The sequence below is a fragment of the Triturus cristatus genome, chromosome 1_2, assembly GCF_964204655.1.
Source record: "Triturus cristatus chromosome 1_2, aTriCri1.1, whole genome shotgun sequence".
Classification (NCBI taxonomy): Eukaryota; Metazoa; Chordata; class Amphibia; order Caudata; family Salamandridae; genus Triturus; species Triturus cristatus.
Window position 1 is genome coordinate 1,062,526,349 of NC_140580.1, and position 24,752 is coordinate 1,062,551,100.

A 24,752-nucleotide genomic window follows, 5' to 3' on the forward strand; every position below is an offset into this window, starting at 1 on the left:
TGCTCAGATTCTCTCTCTACCACCGGGCAAAAGTGCCCCTTATAAGTTACTGCTAAGCACAGCTTCCCCCGCTGAGGTCAGCGCCCCCTCCACAGGTCAGTGCCCAGTGCGGCCGCACCTGTCGCACTCCCCTAAAGCCGGCCATGCACCAGTTGATGCAACAGTTTGATGCTGATGTTGAAGAGGTCTTGTGTATTGACTACTTTCAAGACATGGGCCAAAGGAACCTTAATAATTAGTGGGAATTCAACAGCCTCTATCTACTACCACAGCATTGATTGCTTCAGGTGAAGAATGTCTACCTCATTCTTGTAAAAGGTGACATTCACCTGGTCTTGGTCCATGCACATCCTCAATGCCATAGACAGCATCATCCGGCTGTAATGTAAAGGAGACGTAGCTCTTAAAATCACCTAAGTGCGGATGATAGGACACACCTGACTCCGAAATGATGTCTGATACAGGCTTTTTGGATACGGTGAACAATGGCAGAGCAAAGATTGAGGCATGATAGGCCCACATTGAGCTGTACTGATACCTGAGGAATTTATTTAGGTTTGTATTTACATACTGAGCCCAGTAGCACATGGTGGGGTACCATGTTAGTTTGCAAAGCGGAAAAGGGAGCTATGGGGCTGGCTCGCTTGAATAAGGTGGATGTATTCTAGGTGAAACCCAGGCACCCACAAGCACTCTTTTACCTGAATTCTAACAAAGCGTTGTACATTGGATTAGTGGGATATTGTCCAGGCTGCACCAGAACATATCTAACCAGTTACCAATTTAGTGCTTGATTAGAAGCAAGCATGACATACATTTATTCAATTGACCGTGCACAGCAGCAAGAAATGACCAGTCTTGTCATGGTAATATAATATTTGGATATATAGTATATCCTCCCCACCACAAGGAATAACATTACTGCACCACCTGCACATATTTTGGTTTCACTGGAACCTATCAGAGGAGGAAAGCTCACCCCAGGCATAGGCAAGGGAACCATAACAGACAGAACATATTTTTTCTGTCTGACTTAACAGCTGCACTGCCTGCAATACATATTGTAACCAGTTATTTAAAATTTACGTAAAGTGGGCTTTCGATCCACTCAGTGCAGTATTACTTGCTTACTTCATGCGGTTGGCTAGTTGGCGTAACATTCTGCCTTCCAAGAAGTGTTTCATTGGATTGCATGTGGGACTATTTTACATCTCTGAAGGGCACTCACTCATCACACTGTTTGTCAAGGTCAGTTCATTATCTCCTACAGGCATTCTGTACAGAAAGCAATCCTTCTTTGATACCGTATTCCAAGCATTGGCAAAGGCAGTGCGTAGCGCAGGCTCTAATGTGGTAAACAGCATTTGTGCTTAAAACACATGTAAATATAATTTGCGACTGCCTGTGTTCACGCGCATTGGCATGATTAAAAGCAAGTCCTATTGGCTTAGTCATTGTGTATTCTGTTTTTATCTTTTATATTCTTTTTCTGCACAGTTTCTAGTCTGGCTGTTTATTTTCCTGAAAGGAAAGGGTGGTGAATCTATCTGTATTTTGAGTGTGCAACAATGTCCGATTGCGGCTAATAGCGGTTGTGGGGACCAATAGCTGACTAGCTGCAGACCAGGGTAAGGGACGGCGGCGAGGTTACGGCTGAAATCACAGACACTTTCAGTAAGTGGATCTGACACCACCTCTAGGCTGTGTACGTTTCTTAAGCGAGCATTAAGTTCATCACTTCCTTCAGGCAGCAAATTAGCCACCCTGCCAAATCCTTCCCATTGTGTGCAGAAGCTGAAGGAAGATTTGATTCCCTAGAAGCAAGAGGCGATGGGAAATTTGACCCCAGCCTTTAAAAGCGCGTTAAGCCACTGTTTGTTGTGACAGGAGGATGTACCATATACGCACAGACAGAGCAAATCATCCGCTCTGCTCTCGCTCCTCTTCCAGCAATGGAAAATGTAACCACAGTGTTAGAACCTGGGTGGTAACAACCTACAGTAGGCTACACGTTTGGGTGTGGATTGGCTAAACACCACCTTGCATCATGGGTACCTCCCTTCCCACCTTTCTCCCAAGCAAAGCTGCCTATGCAAAGGAGACCCTGCCAAGGAAAACACGCCTATTTGTTACTTTGTTGTGTAGGGAGCACCCCGTGTCAATCCATGGGAGGGACTACAGCACCCCACTGAATATACTCAAACCCGGCTCTACACCTAATGCCCCATTTTCATAACTCTTACTCACACAATTGACAGGCATTAGGGATGCAACCTCACAAAGCATCCCAAACAAGTAAGTACTTGCACCAACCCAATGCCACATTATTACTTCTTCCACCGGAGAAGGATTATTGCAGGCCCTCTCCAACCCATTGCACTACAAGCCTCATACAGAATATGGTACTGTTTGGCAATGAACTCTCCATAGGCACAGGGTCCACCTCTGCGTATGTTTTCAGATAGCGAATCTGGGGCTTCTCCTCAGACCAGCCTGTGTTTCTACGATTCTCAAAACTCTCACATTGCTGAAACATTGCTTGCCGGAGAAGGTATTCGATAGACCCTAAAGTCTGAGATGCTTCAGTTTCTCGCAACAGTTCTGTTCTTCAGTGGCTCCCTGAGTTTCAAAATCATCTACCCAAGCCTGTTTCTGCAAGTGACACCTTCCATGCTAAGTCAAATGAAATCAAAAGCTCTTCTGCTGCGTACTATGTAATATCTGTCGGATAGGAACTTTTTCTGGCACTGACCTTAAAATGAACAGGATTAGAAAAGTTTTATTTGAGAGTGGCAAACATTTGACATTTATAGACATTGTTTTCAACAAAAATTGTGTCACAGCCTGAAACTGGCCTCTGTATTTAATTCTCTTTCGAACCAACACTACAGTAAGGCCTCTGGCTGAAAAGTAAGGAAATAATCCTTGTGCAGGATTATTTATAGGATTATTTATAGGACCTACCTCTAGTTGTCGCTGCTGTATCCTTGTATTTCAGCTCTGTCTGGCAGGAATGATGCAGGCTACTGTATGGAGTAGCCACACTTCACTAACCCCAAGACGCTGGGGATTGTAACTGAACACCCCCTCAAAACAATTTGCCGCATCCTGAGGTGGTCTGGTAAGCTGGGGAAATGGGAGAATTTCTGATAGGTTGATGCTTCTCTGGAAGCCCGGTTACAATTATTCACATATCAGATATGCTTAATTTTCCTATAGCCCTGTTATGCCTTACAGCACCTACCATCAAGTCTGTTTATTCTCAAATCCCTCCACTGGCTGCATCTAGAAGGAAGATAGTCCTTGAAACCTCTTTGTCTTGTATACAAAGCGGTCCATGGTTGCTCATCGAAATACCGTGCAAATCTATTTGTCCCTTATCAACCGGCCGGGAAACCCAGGTCTGCCAACATGCTTTGCATATCTACCTGACCGATCAGACTTTTGTAGGATGAGCGTTCCTTTTTTAGGGTTCTTCCCTAAGGAATTCAAAGATGAGAGTGGAATAGGACTGCCATAAATTCAGAAGATACCTACAGACAGAACCTCTGCACCTTTTTATTGAAATAATCCAACCTCTTCTCTACGTCTAACTGGGTAGACGCCCATACCCGGCCACTCCTCCTTCTCAAGGCTTCTTAGATCTCTCACTGATCTTCAGGGCGTCGTCATCAATCATTTAGAGACCTATCCTGCTTTGAGTGTCTACCTGTGTTCCTCATCCTTACCGAACTGGTGGGCGATTTCCGGAGAACCAGTCTCCTGCAATGTACGGGTTTCCCTCTTTTATGTCCATATATACCAAAGTGCTGTAAGGCCACGATAGGGTGCTTGGAAGCAATTTAACAAAAAAATCAAAAAAAATAATAATACAATCAAGTCATGAATGGAGCCGCCCCCATGTCCCCCAGCGCCTTGAGACCCTCGCGGGTGAGTAGCTGCGCTTTACCAACCCATGATTGATTGTTGAACTCCTCTTCCTTCCAGGGTATGCTGCATTTCATGTGAATAGGAAGTGATCAAGGTGGGTCACTGAATTAATGTTCCTACTGCAGAGACCTGTGTAAACCTGCACACCTGCAGGACATAAATTCGAATTTTATTGGGATGACTCATCTTTCATCCTCCAGAGGGAAATAAACTAACATTTAAATTATGTAATGGCATCACCTATTATTTATGGCAATGCTCAAGTCACAGGACTATAAAAGCAAGCACAATTTGATTCTTGTGGTCAGTTACTAAAATTCAATTTACGAATCTAGGAGCTGAATAGGCAAAGGTGAATCTTTGGCCATAAATTATTCGCCCACTAGTTTACATCTTTACCTGGGGGTATATTTCTGATAGCAACTTTTGGCAGATATTTATGCCCATTAGTAGGAGCTTGTGTCCCTGCTCCCCATTGATGAGAGAGAGGGACACGTACGACTCGAATTAGGACTGTAAAGTTACTATAAGCAACTTTATGCTCTTAGTACATAAGGCTGGCAGAGATCATCACCTATGCTATGTATAGCAATGAATTGAGTAGGAAAAACAGGCATCATCTGAGGAAAACAAGACAAACCTCGCAAACACCACAAGTGGAAAACCATAAATACAGCCCACACCCAGGGCTTTCCTTCTTCAGATAACAGCCACAGTTGCATTGTGTGTCTTATGTGCATCGTATGTGTTTGTTTGTGATATGCAATGTGCTATGATGTATCTGAGTGTATGTAGAGTAATGTTAGCTATAAGATTATTCATATGTTTTTATAATTCATCAACAATGTACGTTTGTAATTTTCTATGTGCATCAGTTGTTTACATTTCACAGTGTGATTTATGTGTTAGTTCGTAATGGCTGACGTTATTATTATTTTAAAAAGGAATTTTAGTTTTGTTTTCTTAACCTTTTGTAGCATTTTTAGAGTATGATCTATATTGGTGTCTGCAGTGTCCAATGTTATATGTCTAAAGTTAAAATACTTTTATTTGTTTGTTTACTTTTAACACTTTTTGAAATTTTTACAATTTACTTTCCACGGATGTGTCATTTGCCCATTTTTATAATTTTCTTGTTGTGCTGCAGCTGTTATTCCCTGCCTTCGTTGATTTCTTAGTGATTCCCTTGCAGGTCCTCTGAGTGCTCATGTGTGGTGTGTGGCTTTCGCCAAGGCTTCACTGTTGTAGAGTTGACTCTGTTTGTAGCACTACTTGTGCAATGCAACAATCTGGCGAGCAGCAGCACAGCTTTTCTCCCTCTTTCACTTCCTTCCCTGCAGGCTGGGTGGACAGCACAACCCCCTTACCTTGTCTAATTGTCCTGCAACATCATTTTCTCCAACCAGGATTGACAGGTCTCAAGTCATTTGTTTGAGATATATGTTCCATTGAATGACTCATTCACTTTATTCTATGTGTACGTTAAGCAGTCGGATATCAGAGCTAAGTGGGTGTAACTTTTGTAAATTGTAACCAACAAACCTGTTTGTAGATTTTTTTCATCCCTCCCTTTGTTTCTCCTTTCATCCTCCATCTTTGTAGTAGTTAGCTGCCATGTTCCGTTTGACACTCCAAATGTATAGAACTGCATGTGCAAAATGTTATGCATTCTCAGTGGAGAGCTCTGTTACATAAGAAGTAGAACATGCATAGGCATAGATCTGTGCCTTCCCCAGGTGAATTTTATTTATGAGGACCTGAAGTAGTATCCTGGTAGTACTCCTGTATGTACCTGCACAGACACAGTGAATTGACCCCAAGTGTCTGTTCTTTTTTCAGATACAACCCGCCCATATTTATCGTAGTGTTGCGCCGAACTTGTGCCACGCAAGGGAGTGCAAGGGTGACGCAACTCTAAAGTCAGATTTACCAAGCCGCACAGGGCCACCCTGCGTGGCCATGCATGGCTTGATAAATCTGGGGTAACACAAGGCAGCAATTTACACAAGGCAGCACAAATTGCTGCCTTGCGTTACTCTACCCCGGAGAGTTGATCCATGGGTGGAGCGGGGTGTTCCCACACATACGACCTTGGATTTTGGTGCATTCCCAGATTTACCATTACTGTTACGCCTTCCCAGGGCATTGTGCAGCACACATAGAAAGAGGAAAATGCCCCTCAGGATTGTTTTTGTGTAGGAATGTATCCCTCCGTGCACAAAAACAATCCTGCTTACAACACAGGCACCCTGGCACCATGATGCAAGGGTGTCTGCGTTGGGCCGCCAAAAGTGCAAGGAAAGAACAGGAATGCACCATATGATGTTAAACGCGGCACATTCCTGCCCCTTCATGCAGTGCAGCAAGGCATCTTGCTGCGTTGCGCTGCGGGAAAGTATGATAAATATGCCGCCTAGAGTGTTTACCTTGCCTTTGGTTTCTTGGTTCTGGCTGAAGCAAAGTTTTAACTTCGAACGAGACAGAAAGGCTGCCCGTGCAGTATTCCTTTCGAAAGGATTGCAATAATTTGTAAGCCTCCACTCCTTCTCTAGCTCACAGCAGCTTGTGTACTTTCTAGGCGAGGCCAGGCCGAGGCACGTATGTCGGTGCACGCAGGCGTGTGTCTGGAAACAGACCTGTAGGAACAGTGTTATGAATGTGCGGTAACCAATAATCAAGAGCCAGAGGGGAACTCCCATGGCTGGCTGATGACAGGCCCTCTCACATGTGCCTTGTGTTTGACCTCAGTCCTGGCTGCTAGCCTTGTTACTTCACTCCAAGAGGGAAGGAGGGTAGATTTGACTGCTGGAGGAGAGGTGGAGAGGCTGCAGAGAACACTCACAAAGGTTCTGTGGGGAGGAGTGGCTGTCCCGTGTGCTCACCTTCTCTGTCATCTCGCTCCACTGACAATGCCCACCTAGGTTTATCCCTGGCTGCAACAGAGGTGTACCTATTCATGAGATCCTGAGACTAACTTAGCACATGTCCTTCTTGGCACTTCTAACTCTTGTTGCCTTGTACCTGATGTGAAGTGTTGAGGAGAGGATGTACCTTTACGGCTAGAGCGGTCGACCTCGAAGCTGGGGAACCGAGTTCGAGTCTCGGCAGGGACGCTCAACATTCTGCGATTCTGGGCAAATCACTTAATCTCCACGTGCCTAACAAAAATTAAATGTTTCCTTCTGTAACTTAACTGGTACTCCTGTAAAGCGCCCTGATACCCGATGTCTCGGGTCTAGTTTGCGCTATATAAAACTATAAAATAAAATAAAAGTGCTGTGGTGGCTTTACTGCCTGTTGCTGTGTGCAGACTGGAAAATGTTGTCTCCACTGCTGTGTGTCAGTCGCTGTGTGCTTCGTGGAGAGCAGTGGCTCTGCTGGTGTTTGCGAGTTGCTGTGAGTGTAGTGGAAAATTGTGACCCCTCCCCCCCGCTTCTGTTTGTCGGCCACTGTGGGCATCGTGCAAACTAATGGCTGCGCTGGTATTTGCCAGTAGCCATGTGCATCGTGGCAAGCAATTACTTCACTGGTTTTGCCCCAAGGTTCGGCCCCCCTTCCTGAATGGGTGGGGAAATGGCTGGACCATGGGCCTTGGTGGAGGCCACCCCCAGTGAGCAGAACCTGGACTGGGCAGGGGTAATGAGATGGATAAATGAAGGCAGGAAAGTTACTGGGCAGTAGAGTGGGACATTGGGCTCAGCCCAGTCGTAAATTTACCTATAGTAATTTGGCATTGTGGGTGGAGGGTTCTTAACCGCAGGTGCCTTGCAAGGGGCCCGCTTTCATCTGGGGATTCTGCAGAGGAGATCCACCCACCCATGCTCGGAGAAGGCAAGGAGTAGAGATTGGGTGCACCAAGGAATATTGGTCGCAGAGACATTGGAAACTTACAGGAAGTCTTTTTGATATCTGAGACCTGGCAGGTTGCCGGAGGGGTACTGGCCACAAACAGGTGACAGTCCTAACCCGAGGGGTATTGCCAGGCTACCGCAATGGTCTTGTGGGTTGAACCGGAAGGAACCAATCATGGGCAGAGCCTGTGGCCCGGAAGAAGTTGGTGGACAGGTGACCTGGTCACCTTGCAATGAAGGGTGGAGATTTTCACCCAGGGTACCAATTCATTCATGGGCTGGATGCAGACATTTGCCTTGAATGAAATGAATAGTTACGCCGGAAGTGAATGGTCACCCGACGAGCTGAAAGTAGACTCTTGCCCAGAAAAAAAAGGTGGGGTTACACCGGAAGTGAAAGTTCCTCTGGCTGGGGCTGGAAGCAGATGCCCAGAATGTGAGTAAATGGTTGCATCCATGGTGATAGGTCACCTAGGCCGACTTGCCAGCACTGGATGTAGGGCACAGCGCTTGTGGCTGTGGTGAGGAGGGCAAGGGCTTGTGGAATAAAGAAAGAAATGATGGTTGAAAGATCGCTTACAAATTGGAAAATTGCCTATTAAACTGCGGCCTCAATTCTTCAATAAATGTGATGTTGGTGTGGTCCGAGTTTGTGGGATCCGGGCAGTTGCGGCTGGCATGTCTCGTTGGTGGTGGTGCTCGGGGGCTTGCACAGGAAGGGGTGGTTAAATTAATAATAATAAAATGAATTAAACGTACCTTTCCACTGGCAGGGTCCCGCGTCTTCTCTGCTCCTGCTCAGGAACAGGAAGCAGGCAGCCATGCTCCCTCCCCTCAGCCAATCACAACGCTGCAGTGCAACGTTGTGATTGTTCGGGACGCTACCCAGACTAGGACTTATGGGGATGCCATTTTCTCCATGCAGGCTGCATTGCAGCCTGCATGGAGAAGGGCAGAGTACGCACACCACTCCTGCCCTGCCTGCTCGCAGAGCAGCTCTGCCCGCCCGCAACCAAACAAAATGGTAATAACAGAAAGTTATTACCATTTTATGTTTCTGCTTCTCGCACTGCGAGACAGCAGTGAGCCGACGCTCCTCCGCCCTAGTGGATGAGCCGCTTCTGGCGCCGGGAGGGCACCAGGTGGAGGGTGCCGCCACTTTGCATGGCTGCAACTTTGCTGCTGTCTGCCGGTTGCTGTGTGTGTCTCATTGATAGTAATGACTCATCTGTTCGCCAGTTGCTGTGCGTGTGTCTTTAAATGTGATGGCTCTGTTGGCGTTTGCCGGTTGGTCTGTGCAAGGCAGCAAGTGATGGCTTCACTACTGTCTGCAGGTTGCTGTGTGTTTCACAGAAAACAATAGCTGTACTGATTTTTGTTGGCTACTGTGCGCATCATGGAAAGTGACAGTATAGCAGTTATCGCTCCATTGCTTTTTGTCATTTGAATGTCCGTCATGAAAAGTGGTCGCTCTACTGCTGTTTGCCATTTGATGTGTGTTGGGGAGAACAATGTCTACACTGCTGCTTGCCATTTGCTGTGCACAGGTCCAGCGTCAAATCTGCCACGGGTGGCCAAAGTGGAGGATTTTGCAAACACCATTTTGGGTTTGCAAACCATTGCCGACTGGTGGATTATTGTTGGACCTCTTGCTAGTTTTTTGAGCCCAGTCTAAGGTCTGGGAACCCGTCAGGGTGACCAACATGGGTGCAGGAACCACAGCATTCATGAACCCTGAGGTGGGGTTCACGAACATTGGGTCCGCGCCTCAGCCCGCAAGCCCCGCCACAAGGTCTATGAAAATTGCATCAAAATTTAATTTGTTTATATCTTGACACCTCGCTATCAAAACTCCCACCTTAGCAGTGGGATCAAGGGCAGCCGCGGACCGTGCAGGGAAGAGCGGTGGGGCCGGGTGGGGGAAGTGGGGATACGGACGGCGATGATGGAAAATTAAACAAAGAATTAAATTTCCCTCATCATCGTCCGTCGAAAAAAAAACGACCCGGCCTCACCGCTCTTACCTGCACGGGCCGCGGCTAATCAGGGGATGCACCCCTCGCCATCGTGTGCTTCTCCACTTTTCTTTTTAGCGTCCAGTAATGGCGGCTGCAACAGATCTGTATGCTTTGCAGCACGTCAGTAAGAGGACTCCAGTTCATGGACTCAAAATGGATGACAGATAAAAGATCTCCCTCAGCCAGTCCAGTTTATGGAAGAATTTTTTTATTTGAGTCTGTAGATAAATCCAGGTTTTTTAGACCTAGGGAAAATCACCAGTACTTAACTTTATAACCCTTTCAAGGTCTCACACACCTTTTTGTTACATTAGTTCTTCAAAAGTACTCAAGGGCCGCACACAAAAACAAGCAAAAAAGGTGGTTCCCCCATTTTTTTTTAGAAGAGAGCAAATAATTCTGTGGTAGTTAAGATGGGAAAGGTCTCTTTTTGCACTCCTTTATGAAAAAATGTACACATACACTCAGGATATCATATATATATATATATACACACATGCATATATATATATATATATATATATATATATATATATATATATATATATATATATATATATATATATATATTTTTTTTTTTTTACACACATAATACACACATTGATGGGCAAACACTGGTATTCACTAGGAGATAGTTACGAAGATTAAAATAGAACTGATGTGATTCTTTTTTCCAGCAACCAGAATAAGAAGCTGAAATGTAATTTCCCCACTTGGGCAGTCAATGGTCGTCTGGTTTGAATTCTTAGGTTCGGTTTTTATTTGTTAAGTAGCATGGGCTGGCCCTCCCGGGAGCCCTTTGTGGGCAGGCCAAGATATCAATCCTTTGCTTGCTCATTAAATATTTGCTGATTAATGAAGTGCCCAGCAGGCGGGATGCCAGCTGATAAATGACAGGGAAGCAGGCAGGGGAAATACGCTCACTCTGAAAGGCGGGAAGATGAATGGTGGACGTGGCCACGCATGGATGTTCCCTCCAGTTCTCTGTAGTAGAAGTGTTCAGAGGAAGAGAGTGTGGGCTGTCGGCAGGGCTGCTTGAAACCGAACAAGACCCGCCTGCTCCCTCCCAGTAAAACCGGAAATCGGAAAGTGTTGGTGGGGCACAGCGGCGGCGCCTGATGGGGGGCCAGGTGAGGTATTTCCCCTCCATATTTGTTATCCCGTCACCTGCTTGTCCCTCCGACCACCAGCAAACAAGACTGCTTTTAACTCCCCAGGGACTAAGTGACGTCTTGATGCATGCCCGGATCCCCAGCGTCTGGACGCGGGCCAGGCTCAGCCTTTGATCTAAATGCAGCCGCAGCTGATCCGATGAAGTGCGCCGGCTAAGAGCCGAGCATCTGCTTGTCTGAGGGGGGCGAGCAGCGCGAGGCCCTAAGCTCTTAAGATCTATCTATCTGCCTGCCATGCCTTATCTATCTATCTAACTAACTATCTATCTGTCTATTTGTCTATCTATCTATCTATCTATCTATCTATCTATCTATCTATCTATCTATCTATCTATCTGTCTATCTGTCTGTCTGTCTGTCTGTCTGTCTGTCTGTCTGTCTGTCTGTCTGTCTATCTATCTGTCTTGATGTCTGTCTGTCTGACCTGCCTTACCTGCCTACCTATGTACTTGTCTATCTATCTATCTATCTATCTATCTATCTATCTATCTATCTATCTATCTATCTATCTATCTATCTATCTATCTATCTGTCTGTCTGTCTGTCTGTCTGTCTGTCTGTCTGTCTGTCTGTCTGTCTGTCTGTCTGTCTGTCTGACCTGCCCTACCTGCCTGCCTGCCTATCTGCCTGCCTATCCATCCATCCATCCATCCATCCATCCATCCATCCATCCATCCATCCATCCATCCATCCATCCATCCATCCATCCATCCAGACATCCATCCATCCATCCATCCATCCCTCTGCCTGCCTACCTATCTGTCCCACTATCTGTCTGATCTATCTGTCTGTCTGTACCGCTATCTATCTGTGTATTTGTATGCCCTCCCCTGCCCTATCTGTTATTTAGAGAAACCTTACTACTCAACACCCAGTTCACTTGTGCAAAGCTGACATTGCAGTCCAGCATCACATATTTTCATTTATGTTTTCTTTATTCATCGGCATTCCAAGTAGTGCAGCAGGAAGGCTGGGCCAGGCTTTCCTCTGGATTCTGGATTACCTACTGTAAATATGCAAGTTTCCAGGGGGTTTACTGGAAGTAGTATGTGACACGCCCCGCAGGGTACTATCTATGCCCCTTGTGCCCCATGTGCAAAAATCTATACTGTATAGAGTTCGGCACAGGGGAATCCAGCCCCCTGTGCAAGTGGGCAGAGTTGTTTTCCTCTGTGGGGAAAACCTTTTCCGCACGAAGAAAGTACTTCCCTAATACCCCCAGCTAATTTGGGGGTAGTCTGTTCCCATTCCCATCCTGCAGAGGGGAGTCAAGGCCCTTGGTGGAGTAAATCTTTGACCATAGCCAAGGTGGGAATATGCGAGATCATGGATTTTGGGAATGCCCACGAATGTATGTCTGTGGTCATTCGCCGATATACAAGCTAAAGCATGTAGGTTGAGTAGGATTTACTACTGCGGGTTTCTCCTTCCTCTTGGCTGGGAAATCCTCAGTAACAAATGCATGTACGTCACCAGAAAACCCTTGTAGGTGAAAATGAGGTAATTTCAGTGACTGCAAACTTACTGTGACTGCAAACTTCCATGCTAAAATATTGTTGTGAATATGGCCCTGAATATTTAACATAACAGCAAAGAACTGGAGAGAATTGCACCAAATTTAAGAAAGCAAAAGAATGTGACTACACGTGCGTATAAAATGTTGTGCCTTTGGTTCAGAAACTTTTGCACAACGCTCTCCAAAAAATAACCCTCGGCATTTCGTGGAGACCACAGGCCTCCAACCTTTTCTGTAATAACAGCTACTTGTGTTGAATGAAAATCCTCCAGACCTACTAATATTATGAGAGCTGTAGTAGTAACCGCATCAGACAAGATTACATTAGTTCCCACGATATGCAAGATTCCCAGCAGTGATCACCTCTGTGCATCAGGCAGGGCTCCCAGCAGCAATCACCTCTGTGCATCAGGCAGGGTTCCCAGCAGTGATCACCTCTGTGCATCAGGCAGGATTCCCAGCAGTGATCACCTCTGTGCATCAGGCAGGGTTCCCAGCAGTGATCACCTCTGTGCATCAGGCAGGGTTCCCAGCAGCGATCACCTCTGTGCATCAGGCAGGGTTCCCAGGAGTGATCACCTCTGTGCATCAGGCAGGGTTCACTCTGTGCATCAGGCAGGATTCCCAGCGGTGATCACCTCTGTGCATCAGGCAGGGCTCCCAGGAGTGATCACCTCTGTGCATCAGGCAGGGTTACCAGCAGTGATCACCTCTGTGCACCAGACAGGGTTCACTCTGTGCATCAGGCAGGATTCCCAGCGGTGATCACCTCTGTGCATCAGGCAGGGCTCCCAGGAGTGATCACCTCTGTGCATCAGGCAGGGTTACCAGCAGTGATCACCTCTGTGCACCAGACAGGGTTCCCAGCAGTGATCACCTCTGTGCATCAGGCAGGGTTCCCAGCAGTGATCACCTCTGTGCATCAGGCAGGGTTCCCAGCAGCGATCACCTCTGTGCATCAGGCAGGGTTCCCAGCAGTGATCACCTCTGTGCATCATGCAGGATTCCCAGCAGTGATCACCTCTGTGCATCAGGCAGGGTTCCCAGCAGTGATCACCTCTGTGCATCAGGCAGGGTTCCCAGCAGTGATCACCTCTGTGCATCAGGCAGGATTCCCAGCAGTGATCACCTCTGTGCATCAGGCAGGGTTCACTGTGCATCAGGCAGGATTCCCAGCAGTGATCACCTCTGTGCATCAGGCAGGGTTCCCAGCAGTGATCACCTCTGTGCATCAGGCAGGGTTCACTCTGTGCATCAGGCAGGATTCCCAGCAGTGATCACCTCTGTGCATCAGGCAGGGTTCCCAGCAGTGATCATCTCTGTGCATCAGGCAGGGTTCCCAGCAGTGATCACCTCTGTGCATCAGGCAGTGTTCCCAGCAGTGATCATCTCTGTGCATCAGGCAGGGTTCCCAGCAGTGATCACCTCTGTGCATCAGGCAGGGTTCCCAGGAGTGATCACCCCTGTGCATCAGGCAGGGTTCCCAGCAGTGATCATCTCTGTGCATCAGTCAGGGTTCCCAGGAGTGATCACCTCTGTGCATCAGGCAGGGTTCCCAGCAGTGATCACCTCTGTGCATCAGGCAGGGTTCCCAGGAGTGATCACCTCTGTGCATCAGGCAGGGTTCCCAGGAGTGATCACCTCTGTGCACCAGGCAGGGTTCCCAGCAGCGATCACCTCTGTGCATCAGGCAGGGTTCCCAGCAGTGATCACCTCTGTGCATCAGGCAGGGTTCACTCTGTGCATCAAGCAGGATTCCCAGCAGTGATCACCTCTGTGCATCAGGCAGGGTTCACTCTGTGCATCAGGCAGGATTCCCAGCAGTGATCACCTCTGTGCATCAGGCAGGGTTCCCAGCAGTGATCACCTCTGTGCATCAGGCAGGGTTCACTCTGTGCATCAGGCAGGATTCCCAGCAGTGATCACCTCTGTGCATCAGGCAGGGTTCCCAGCAGTGATCATCTCTGTGCATTAGGCAGGGTTCCCAGCAGTGATCACCTCTGTGCATCAGGCAGGGATCCCAGCAGCGATCACCTCTGTGCATCAGGCAGGGTTACCAGCAGTGATCACCTCTGTGCATCAGGCAGGGTTCCCAGCAGTGATCACCTCTGTGCACCAGACAGGGTTCCCAGCAGCGATCACCTCTGTGCATCAGGCAGGGTTACCAGCAGTGATCACCTCTGTGCATCAGGCAGGGTTCCCAGCAGCGATCACCTCTGTGCATCAGGCAGGGTTCCCAGCAGTGATCACCTCTGTGCATCAGGCAGGGTTCCCAGCAGCGATCACCTCTGTGCATCAGGCAGGGTTCCCAGCAGTGATCACCTCTGTGCATCAGGCAGGGTTCCCAGCAGTGATCACCTCTGTGCATCAGGCAGGGTTCCCAGCAGTGATCACCTCTGTGCATCAGGCAGGGTTCCCAGCAGTGATCACCTCTGTGCATCAGGCAGGGTTCCCAGTAGTCATGTAAACAAAGCTTTGTCAATGTGGATTGCCTTTACATGGGTAATACATAACAGACACACCTGCAGTTCCCCTAGGACAAAGTTAGCAATAGTAGTAATAATCTCCCCCACACAGTTTTATTTTTAGCATTCGAATATCAGCTTTAAATATATTTTGGTAATTAAATTTGTTTTTTAGCTATGAATTCTAAAAATACACACATTTTCATTTCAAATACAGGCTTTTAAATGTTGGTATACACATAGTAATTGAACCAAGCAAAATCTTCTAATGTATTTTGGCTGCACAGAGGAGAGCTACTTACAAGTAGCAGGAGAGCTACCAGTACCTCACGAGCTACTAGTTGGAGAATCTTGGTGTTGACACATTTGTATTAAGATCCACCATAACTCTTAAACACCTGTAGCAATATGACCAATGTTTTTTAAAAGGAGGTAACATGTTTTTGGAGCATTTAGTTCACGTTCATCGAGGTGCAGAAGGTATTTGCGAAACGTAAAGAAGGGTTTTCTCTGGATTACCTACTGCTAGAGTGGAGCTACAGCTTCAGTGCTGTTTGTGTTGGGAGTGGTGGTGGTGGTTGTGGTGGCAGTAGCAGCCATGTTGCGGCGGCGGTGGGTGTTTGAATGTATAACTGTTTCATTGCTTTTCTACTGAAAGAAAGAGAAGGTTATGGTTCAGTTAAGGTTGTAGGGAAGCAGTCTGATGGCACACGTAGAGTTTTCTACATATGTTTCAATAAAAGTGCCCAAAGGGAGTGTTCTTTTTGATAGAAGTGTTACACGTAGAGTGCGACAGTGTCTTTGACCAAAGACATAAAAACTCTTGAAATTTCCCAACTAACGTATCACCTCGAGGTGCCAGTCCTACGAAGTTCAGAAAACTTACCTGAATTAATTTTACGCTTCACATCGTTGCCTGAGCTTAATTGTCATGTTGTTAATATTGATTGCTGACATGCAGATTTTTTGGCTCTATTCCCAAATATTCCAATACCCCTTTTGAATGGAACTGATTGGCAAATATAATTTATTAAAAAAATTAATTAACTGAAATTAAACCCTGTTTAAGAGACAGTGCCTCTGTCGACCCCTAAAGTTTGTGCGCTTGTCATTAAAAGTATTTAGACCGCATAAAGATTTTTCGAAAAACTCTGATGTAGACTACCACATTTCTAACTTAGATAACATCCCACCACCCCCACCCAGTGTAAACACCTAGTCCATGTGTTGTGTATGGGACAATCTGTATCTACTTGCAGTTTCTAAACCAGAAGATGTTCTTGTGGTGTCCTTTGAGTGTCTACAGACTGCTGATTGGTTGTCCACATTGGGCTTCTTCATCCTAGGTCACGGTGTTGAAAGTGAGGGGGTGGCGGGACAGTGTATCTTGCACACTTCCATGTTTGATCAATTCTATGAACAGGGGACAGTTCTTTACATCCCATCAACCTTTATTTCTCTTTTTTCTTTTCATAAAATCCCGACAACAGCATGTGGTGCGGAGACACAGCCAGCTCCGAAGTATCCGAACAGCGTGAAGTGGATCTTCTGGCTGGATCTGTAAAGCACAAAGATGTCTTGGCAGCGGAGTAAGTTTGACCGCTTTCACCCAACACTATTTTTTTGTAACTTTTCAACCACTGTGACACTGCATTGAGTTCAAAGTACCTTTTTATTAAGTAAAGATTTCATGATAATGTGAGATTTTATGTGCTAAAAAATGGTGACCAGAAAATTGATTCCTTTCGGCCATCCTATTGCAGGTTATATCTTGGCCATCCGGATTTTCGATGTTGATGACTAATAGTTTGTTTTGTGAAACTGTGATACACGTTTGGTTTTGGGTCAGTCTCACTCCCAGAAACATTTGCCCCTGTCCCAGCTCTCTGCTCATCCCAACTCTAATGGGATTCAAGAAGACAACCTCTGACAGGCTGACAACATTCTTTCTTTGGGGAAAGAGACCACACACCATGAGTTTATTCCATCATCTTGATATTTCTTTTCCCCATTTAATCCAAGCAGAAACCAGAACTCCTAGTCAAACCCACGCAGGACAACATCTTGCTACAAGTCTGACATGAGGCCTGCACTGCAGGAGCAGGGGTGCTGCAGGACAGCACTTAAAACACCGTCTGAACCGAAACCTAAGAGAATGCTGCATGATTGGAATCAGTAAAAGTGGGGCTGTTTTTGGAGGCTGCATCAGGTCCTTACAGACGAACATCAGGCGGTGCCGCTGCTCGGGGCTCTGCCATACGTTGGTCTCCACAATAGGAGGTGGACATCTGAAAACTCATGGTGCAACAGCATTGGGGCTGCAGGGCCTTGTAAGAGGGGCATGCAGAGATGGAATAGTAAGGGCAAGTCAGAGCAATGTTTACCTGCACTGGAATGCTGCAAAGGCTTCTGGTACCGTAACGTAAATGGAAAATCCCAATATAGAATTTGCAGTATCCGACTTGGCAGCAGTTGTGGAATTTCTAAATCCTCTGCTGAAGAAGATGCTGAAGGGCAGATTGTCTGTGCATCACCAGAGCTTGGAGGAGTTCCCAGATTTCAGACATCAGTGGAGTCCTGCAGGTTTTGATTGAGGTGCTCAGAGCGAGCGCCCTACTGGTGTTTATGGTGCACATTATCGCAGGTATACCGAAGATAGTGCGCTCACAGCCCATTCCGAGTGTCCACTGAGGGATCTGTAAAGTGGCCTTGGGAGCATGAAGGCCTACCTTTGCTGTACTTTCCTGTGAAGGTAAAAGCTTCTTGAAACATACCCTCTGAACATGTATGGGATGTTCAAATTCTATTGGTGGAAGGTGTTATGATTTACATTGACTGGTCTCAGTATAATAGGAGAAGAGAAGCCCTAATATTGCTCAGACTTAAGTAGAATTGACTGAGTGTAGGAATATGTTAATCGTGGGGCACCCAGAATTGGCATATATTTGCATAGGAATTGTGGAAGATGGTGAGATATGCACGCACTTTGTGTGAGATGCATTGATTGTGTGAAAGCATGGACTGTGAGATCGATGCTTGGATTTTGTAAGAAGCATGGATTGTGAAAGAAGCATGGATTTTGAGAGAGAAGCAGGTTTTTATCAGAAGCAAGGATTGTGAGAGAGAAGCTTGGATTGTGAGAGAGAAGCTTGGAGTGTGAGAACGATGCATGGTTTGTGAGAGACAAGCATGGGTTGTTAGATGCATGGAGTGTGATGGAGATGCATGGGCTGTGAGAATAATGCATGGCATATGTGAAAGAATAGATTGTAATGGAGAATCCTAGATTGTTGAAAGAGACATGGATTGTGAAAGCGATTAATGGGTTTTATGAGAAACATGGATTGTGAGAAATATGGATTGTGAGAAATAGGCATGAATTGTGTGAGGGAAGCATGAATTTGTAAGAGTGATGAATGAATTTTGTGAAAAGCATAGATTGTGTGAGAGAAAATTGGGTTGTGAGAACGATGCATGGAATTTGTGAGAAGAATGAATGGAGAGAGGTGCATGGAATGTGAAAAAAAAGTATGTGCTGTTAAAGAGATATGTGGATCTTATGAGAAGCACGGATTGTGGGAGATGCATGGATTGTGAGATAAGAGAATGGATAGTGTGAGATGCATGGATTGTGGGAGGGAAGTATGGATTGTAGGAGGGAAGCATGGCTTGTTGGAGAGATGCATGGATTGTGAGAGAGGAGAATGGATAGTGAGAGATGTATGGACAGTGAGAGATGCATGGATTTTGAGAGAGATGCATGGACAGTGAGAGATGCATGGACAGTGAGAGATGCATGGACAGTGAGAGAGATGCATGGACAGTGAGATGCATGGATTGTGAGAGAGGAGAATGGACAGTGAGAGATGCATGGATTGTGAGTGAGGAGAATAGATAGTGAGAGATGCATGGATTGTGAGAGGAAAATGGATAGTGAGAGATGCATGGATTGTGAGAGAGGACAATTGATAGTGAGTGATGCATGGATTGTGAGTGAGGACAATTGATAGTGAGAGATGCATGGATTGTGAGAGAGGACAATTGATAGTGAGAGATGCATGGATTGTGAGAGAGGACAATTGATAGTGAGAGATGCATGGATTGTGAGAGAGGACACTTGATAGTGAGAGATGCATGGATTGTGAGAGAGGACAATTGATAGTGAGAGATGCATGGATTGTGAGAGGAGAATGGATAGTGAGAGATGCATGGATTGTGAGTGAGGAGAATAGCTAGTGAGAGATGCATGGATTGTGAGAAGAGAATGGATAGTGAGAGATGCATGGATTGTGAGAGAGGACAATTGATAGTGAGAGATGCATGGATAGTGAGAGAGGACAATTGATAGTGAGAGATGCATGGATTGTGAGTGAGGAGAATAGATAATGAGAGATGCATGGATTGTGAGAGGAGAATGGATAGTGAGAGATGCATGGATTGTGAGAGAGGACATTGTATAGTGAGAGATGCATGGACTGTGAGAGGAGAATGGATAGTGAGAGATGCATGGATTGTGAGAGGAGAATAGATAGTGAGAGATGCATGGATTGTGAGAGGAGAATGGATAGTGAGAGATGCATGGATTGTGAGAGGAGAATGGATAGTGAGAGATGCATGGATTGTGAGAGGAGAATAGATAGTGAGAGATGCATGGATTGTGAGAGGAGAATAGATAGTGAGAGATGCATGGATTGTGAGAGGAGAATAGATAGTGAGAGATGCATGGATGCATGGATTGTGAGAGGAGAATGGATAGTGAGAGATGCATGGGTTGTGAGAGGAGAATGGATAGCGAGAGATGCTTGGATTGTGAGAGGAGAATGGATGGTGAGAGATGCATGGATTGTGTGAGGAGAATGGATTGTGAGAGATGCATGGATTGTGAGGGAGGACAATGGATGGTGAGAGATGCATGGATTGTGAGAGGAAAATGGATAGTGAGAGATGCATGGATTGTGAGAGGAAAATAGACAGTGAGAGATGCATGGATTATGAGGGAGGACAATGGATGGTGAGAGATGCATGGATTGTGAGAGGAGAATGGATAGTGAGAGCTGCATGGATTGTGAGAGGAGAATGGATAGTGAGAGATGCATGGATTGTGAGAGGAGAATAGATAGTGAGAGATGCATGGATTGTGAGAGGAGAATGGATAGTGAGAGATGCATGGATTGTGAGAGGAGAATGGATAGTGAGAAGTGCATGGATTGTGAGAGAGGACAATGGATAGTGAGAGATGCATGGATTGTGAGAGGAGAATGGATAGTGAGAGATGCATGGATTGTGAGAGGAGAATGGATAGTGAGAGCTGCATGGATTGTGAGAGGAGAATGGATAGTGAGAGATGCATGGATTGTGAGAGGAGAATAGATAGTGAGAGATGCATGGATGCATGGATTGTGAGAGGAGAATGGATAGTGAGAGATGCATGGATTGTGAGAGGAGAATGGATAGTGAGAGATGCATGGATTGTGAGAGGAGAATGGATAGTGAGAGCTGCATGGATTGTGAGAGGAGAATGGATAGTGAGAGATGCATGGATTGTGGGACGACAATGGATAGTGAGAGATGCATGGATTGTGAGAGAGGACAATGGATAGTGAGAGATGCATGGATTGTGAAAGGAGAATAGATAGTGAGAGATGCATGGATTGTGAGTGAGGAGAATGGATAGTGAGAGATGCATGGATTGTGAGAGGAGAATGGATAGTGAGAGATGCATGGATTGTGAGTGAGGAGAATGGATAGTGAGAGATGCATGGATTGCGCAATGGATGTGTGGATAAGCTAACATTACTCTTTCTACACCTTCACGGTACTACAGAAAGGAAGGAGCGTCACCCTTGTGACAACATTTTTGTGAAGATCATTGGCGTGAAGAGCTAGCATTAGAGAGATGATGATGGTGATGATACCTGGGAGGCGTGAGTGCAGTGAATTGTCTGGCCACAGGTGATCAGCAGACATGTACGTCAAGAGTGTGTGTCGATTTCCATGAAGCCTTCTGCACCCCACAGCGCTACCCGTAGTACATACGCAGATGCCCCGAATGGGAGCGGCTGTCACATAGGATGTCCGAGTCTGGAAACCGTGATCTCTCTCGCCGGTTACCCTGCACTTTAGTAATAACATTGAATTCGACCTTTGCACTGTATCAGTGCATGTGTGAACACAGGTCTATTAGTGCATTGTCCCCAATACTGTCTTAGACTCACCCTGCCTCTTAAAGATCGAGGCAGGCTGCTTGAGGCGCAGAGGCATTCTTGAATGAGGCGCAGAGGCATTCTTGAATGAGGCGCAGAGGCATTCTTGAATGAGGCGCAGAGGCATTCTTTAATGAGGCACAGAGGCATTCTTGAATGAGGCACAGAGGCATTCTTGAATGAGGCGCAGAGGCATTCTTTCATGAGGCGCAGAGGCATTCTTTAATGAGGCACAGAGGCATTCTTGAATGAGGCGCAGAGGCATTCTTGAATGAGGCACAGAGGCATTCTTTAATGAGGCACAGAGGCATTCTTTAATGAGGCACAGAGGCATTCTTTAATGAGGCGCAGAGGCATTCTTTAATGAGGCACAGAGGCATTCTTGAATGAGGCACAGAGGCATTCTTGAATGAGGCGCAGAGGCATTCTTTAATGAGGCGCAGAGGCGTTCTTTCATGAGGCGCAGAGGCATTCTTTAATGAGGCGCAGAGGCATTCTTTCATGAGGCGCAGAGGCATTCTTTAATGAGGCGCAGAGGCATTCTTTAATGAGGCGCAGAGGCGGTCTTCAATGAGCCTCTGCATTATCAATATTGGAAAATCATCAGATGCTTTTCCAGAAAGGTGCTCATGTCTCCTGAGTGCGGTCTCTTAGTAGTTCCAGAGCACAACCTAGCAAATGACGTCAGGGTGCATCCTTCAGGACACACGCTGCGTAAATCCATTCTCCGCTCTATAAGTAAATGGCCTGACATTCGAGGCTCTTTCCCAGAATCTATGTATTCATCTCTAACTCATCGGAGCCAGACGTCCATGTCTAGTATGTATATAGTTTCTTGATGAGAGATGCTTGTTTGCATATGTGCATGTCATCACTAAATAAGCATTGGCAAAGCCATTATGTCTCTCTTTGGCAAGCTGATGTGTTTTTTAATCGTAAGCTTATGCCACAAAAATGGAAAGAAGACAAAAAAGAAAACATGCTGCTGCCAAACTGTGACAGCCTTATGCTTGCAATAAAAAAGATGCATTTAAAAAGCAAAGAAAAAGTATATCTATAATGTAAAAGGTGCTTATTAGCATTCAGGTATGCTTATAAGCGAAATAGAAACCCTTTAAGTTTTAATGCACATCACAGGCAATTATGATTTGTACTGGTGCAAATAAAAGGCATTGCTATTGGATTTTCTTTACAGTAATCTAACCCATAGTTCAAACAGACAAGGATGGCTAAAAATCTTAAAAAAGGATAAAGAATGAATAGAAAAAACATTGGCTAAGTAAAGTATTGACCACCACTAGTTCCACTGAAATGCACTTTGTAGGCAGCAGTGTGCACGGGATCAGGGACTATGTCGCGGCTTACTGTGCAGGAGAATCATCGGAGGAGGAGGACTGAGCCACTGGTACCTCCTGTATGCTGTGGGCGGAAGAAACAAATAGGAATGAAGATCACCAGACCAGTGGCCGGAGAGGGCTGACCGAAAGCCGCTCGGTGTATGTATGTAGTTATGTACCTTTTCTTTATTCTTTTTTTATTTCGTGAGGCTTGTGAAACAGCTTCGGTTGACTCAAAACCAAGTGGAAGGCTTGTCTGAGCCACAGATTCCATCTAATACCTACTTCCGGCTGATGTCTTCCGTAAACATGTCTAGTACTCGCCATCCCTTCCTGCGTTCCCATCGGTTTCAAGGATTCTGCTTAACCTGGTGCCTAATGCGAAGGGGACTGTTGTGTGATTGCGACCAATTCGAGCCTGCATGGGAATCGTTATAAAACATGATTTTGGGGGGCTCCGACTGCCATCCTGCATGTTTGGGTTTGATATCACGCCATGTGGAAGAGAGAGGAGCCGGAAGCCCTACTTTTTGTTGTACCTGATTGCACATAAGACGGCCACGCAAGCACATGCGTTCAGACTGTATTGCTTTTATATTACAGCCTGGATCCTGGGAGTGAGCCCGAGTTCCTTATTCAGAGCAGAATGCTGGGAGGATTGAAAAGAGAGTCTTAAAGACATATAACTAAGTAGATTACTGAGGCATACAGCGGCTAAAGGGTTGAATAACAAATACCGCTCATGATGTCACGAGATTGATAAGTGTTTCAAGCACACAAAGAAGTGGATCAAACTGGTACAGGTAACAAGTTTAGCTTTATGTTTTTGGTCCTTTTGTGCTACTCCAATATGCATTTAGTATTTTATATTAAAAAAAAAAAAAATCTGCTATAAATTAGGACTGTCATGGGGGTTAAAAAGGCACCATCGAATGCAGTTTTCTTCACGAAACTCTTGGAGATAAAACTTAATTAGTAAAAAAGAAACAGCCATGACAGGGGTTTATGCTGGTTGTGCAATATCGATGATTTATAGTCAATTTGAAAGGACACGAGAGGGTTTTATTCAGTTTAGCAGTGGCATAAATCAAAGTAATGACAGGATTAAATGTACTCCTGAAATTGGGCCAGAACCCGTTAATGTTTTGGTTACAAATGTAAAGTAGAGCAATGGCTTATTTTAGATTGATTGCAATCCTTAGGCCAGTGACGAGGATAACTTTTCATTAGCCACAAGCCTCTGTCCCAGGGGCACCACTGTGAGTTCACTCTTCAGCCAGCTCCCGAGACAGAAGAGAGACAGAAGAGTGATGTTCCAGGAGGGCAGAATGCTGCAGTTCTTTAGCAAAAGAGGGAATGACCTTGTGTAACCTTCACAATCAATATGAAACGTGACAGATGGGCAGATCCCTGACCAAAAGAAAGGCAGATCTACTTCTGGCTTCTTTGAGCCTGCTTCTGTACATGTGATTATGTATTGAGGGACGATGAAGATACTGTTTTTTGCAGTATCTTTACACTTTGCTTACAAACGACGAATGTCCAAATGAAGTATAAGATGCCGGCAATCTACCACTTCACTCATGCTGACACACATTGAGTTGGTTTCCTCTATGACATCATCTTAGGGTACGTTTGGCATACCTTGGAGTGGAATCCTCTTATTGTCCAATTAGGATACAGGCTATTGGAGCTGGGGCGTAAAGGACTCGGCAGAGGTGACCATGCACAAAGGCTGGAGTAATGCCAGTTTGGTCAATTATTCACCTAAGTCGTGTTGTCCTTGAAGGCGTAAATGAAGACAAGGGTTTCTTTCCCTCTCTAACTATTTCAGTCTGATGTGTGTAATCAGGAGAAGAAGACTTTAGATTTGACACATTCTGAAGATACAGTGGTTTGCATTGCTCGAGATTGAATCCACAGATGTGTTATCCTAGTCAATCAAGTAATTCTTCTTTCTGTAATTATCACTCCTTCTTGGCAAGCCTTACTTGTGCGTACTCGTCATAGTAGCCCATTTCCCCTGTTAAGTCATGCTAAAAGTCCAGATTTTATTCTAAAACTTGACTGGGCCCATTTCCTCTAATGCTGGCACCCTGAACCTTGATGCCCTCCAGTGCTGGTACTGCCATCCAGCTCCCAGGTATAGCTTTCACTATGACTCTTCAAAACTCACCTGCCACATTATTTGAGAAAACGGTGGGTGGTGCGTACCCCGGGGGACTGCCATGAACAGATATGACTCTTGTATTTTATATAT

At 45.8% G+C, this 24,752-nt stretch overlaps 1 protein-coding gene across 4 annotated transcripts in view; it reads left to right on the forward strand.

Moving 5' to 3' along the window:
• RXRA (retinoid X receptor alpha) overlaps positions 1 to 24,752 on the forward strand; it is a 440,219-nt gene that overhangs the window by 181,595 nt on the left and 233,872 nt on the right. For all 4 annotated transcript variants that reach the window (XM_085612724.1, XM_085612733.1, XM_085612741.1 and 1 more), the window contains exon 3: positions 16,443 to 16,541. In XM_085612724.1, the coding sequence (XP_085468850.1) occupies positions 16,526 to 16,541 (16 nt within the window). In that variant the 5' untranslated portion in view covers positions 16,443 to 16,525. The remainder of the gene's footprint in view (positions 1 to 16,442; positions 16,542 to 24,752) is intronic.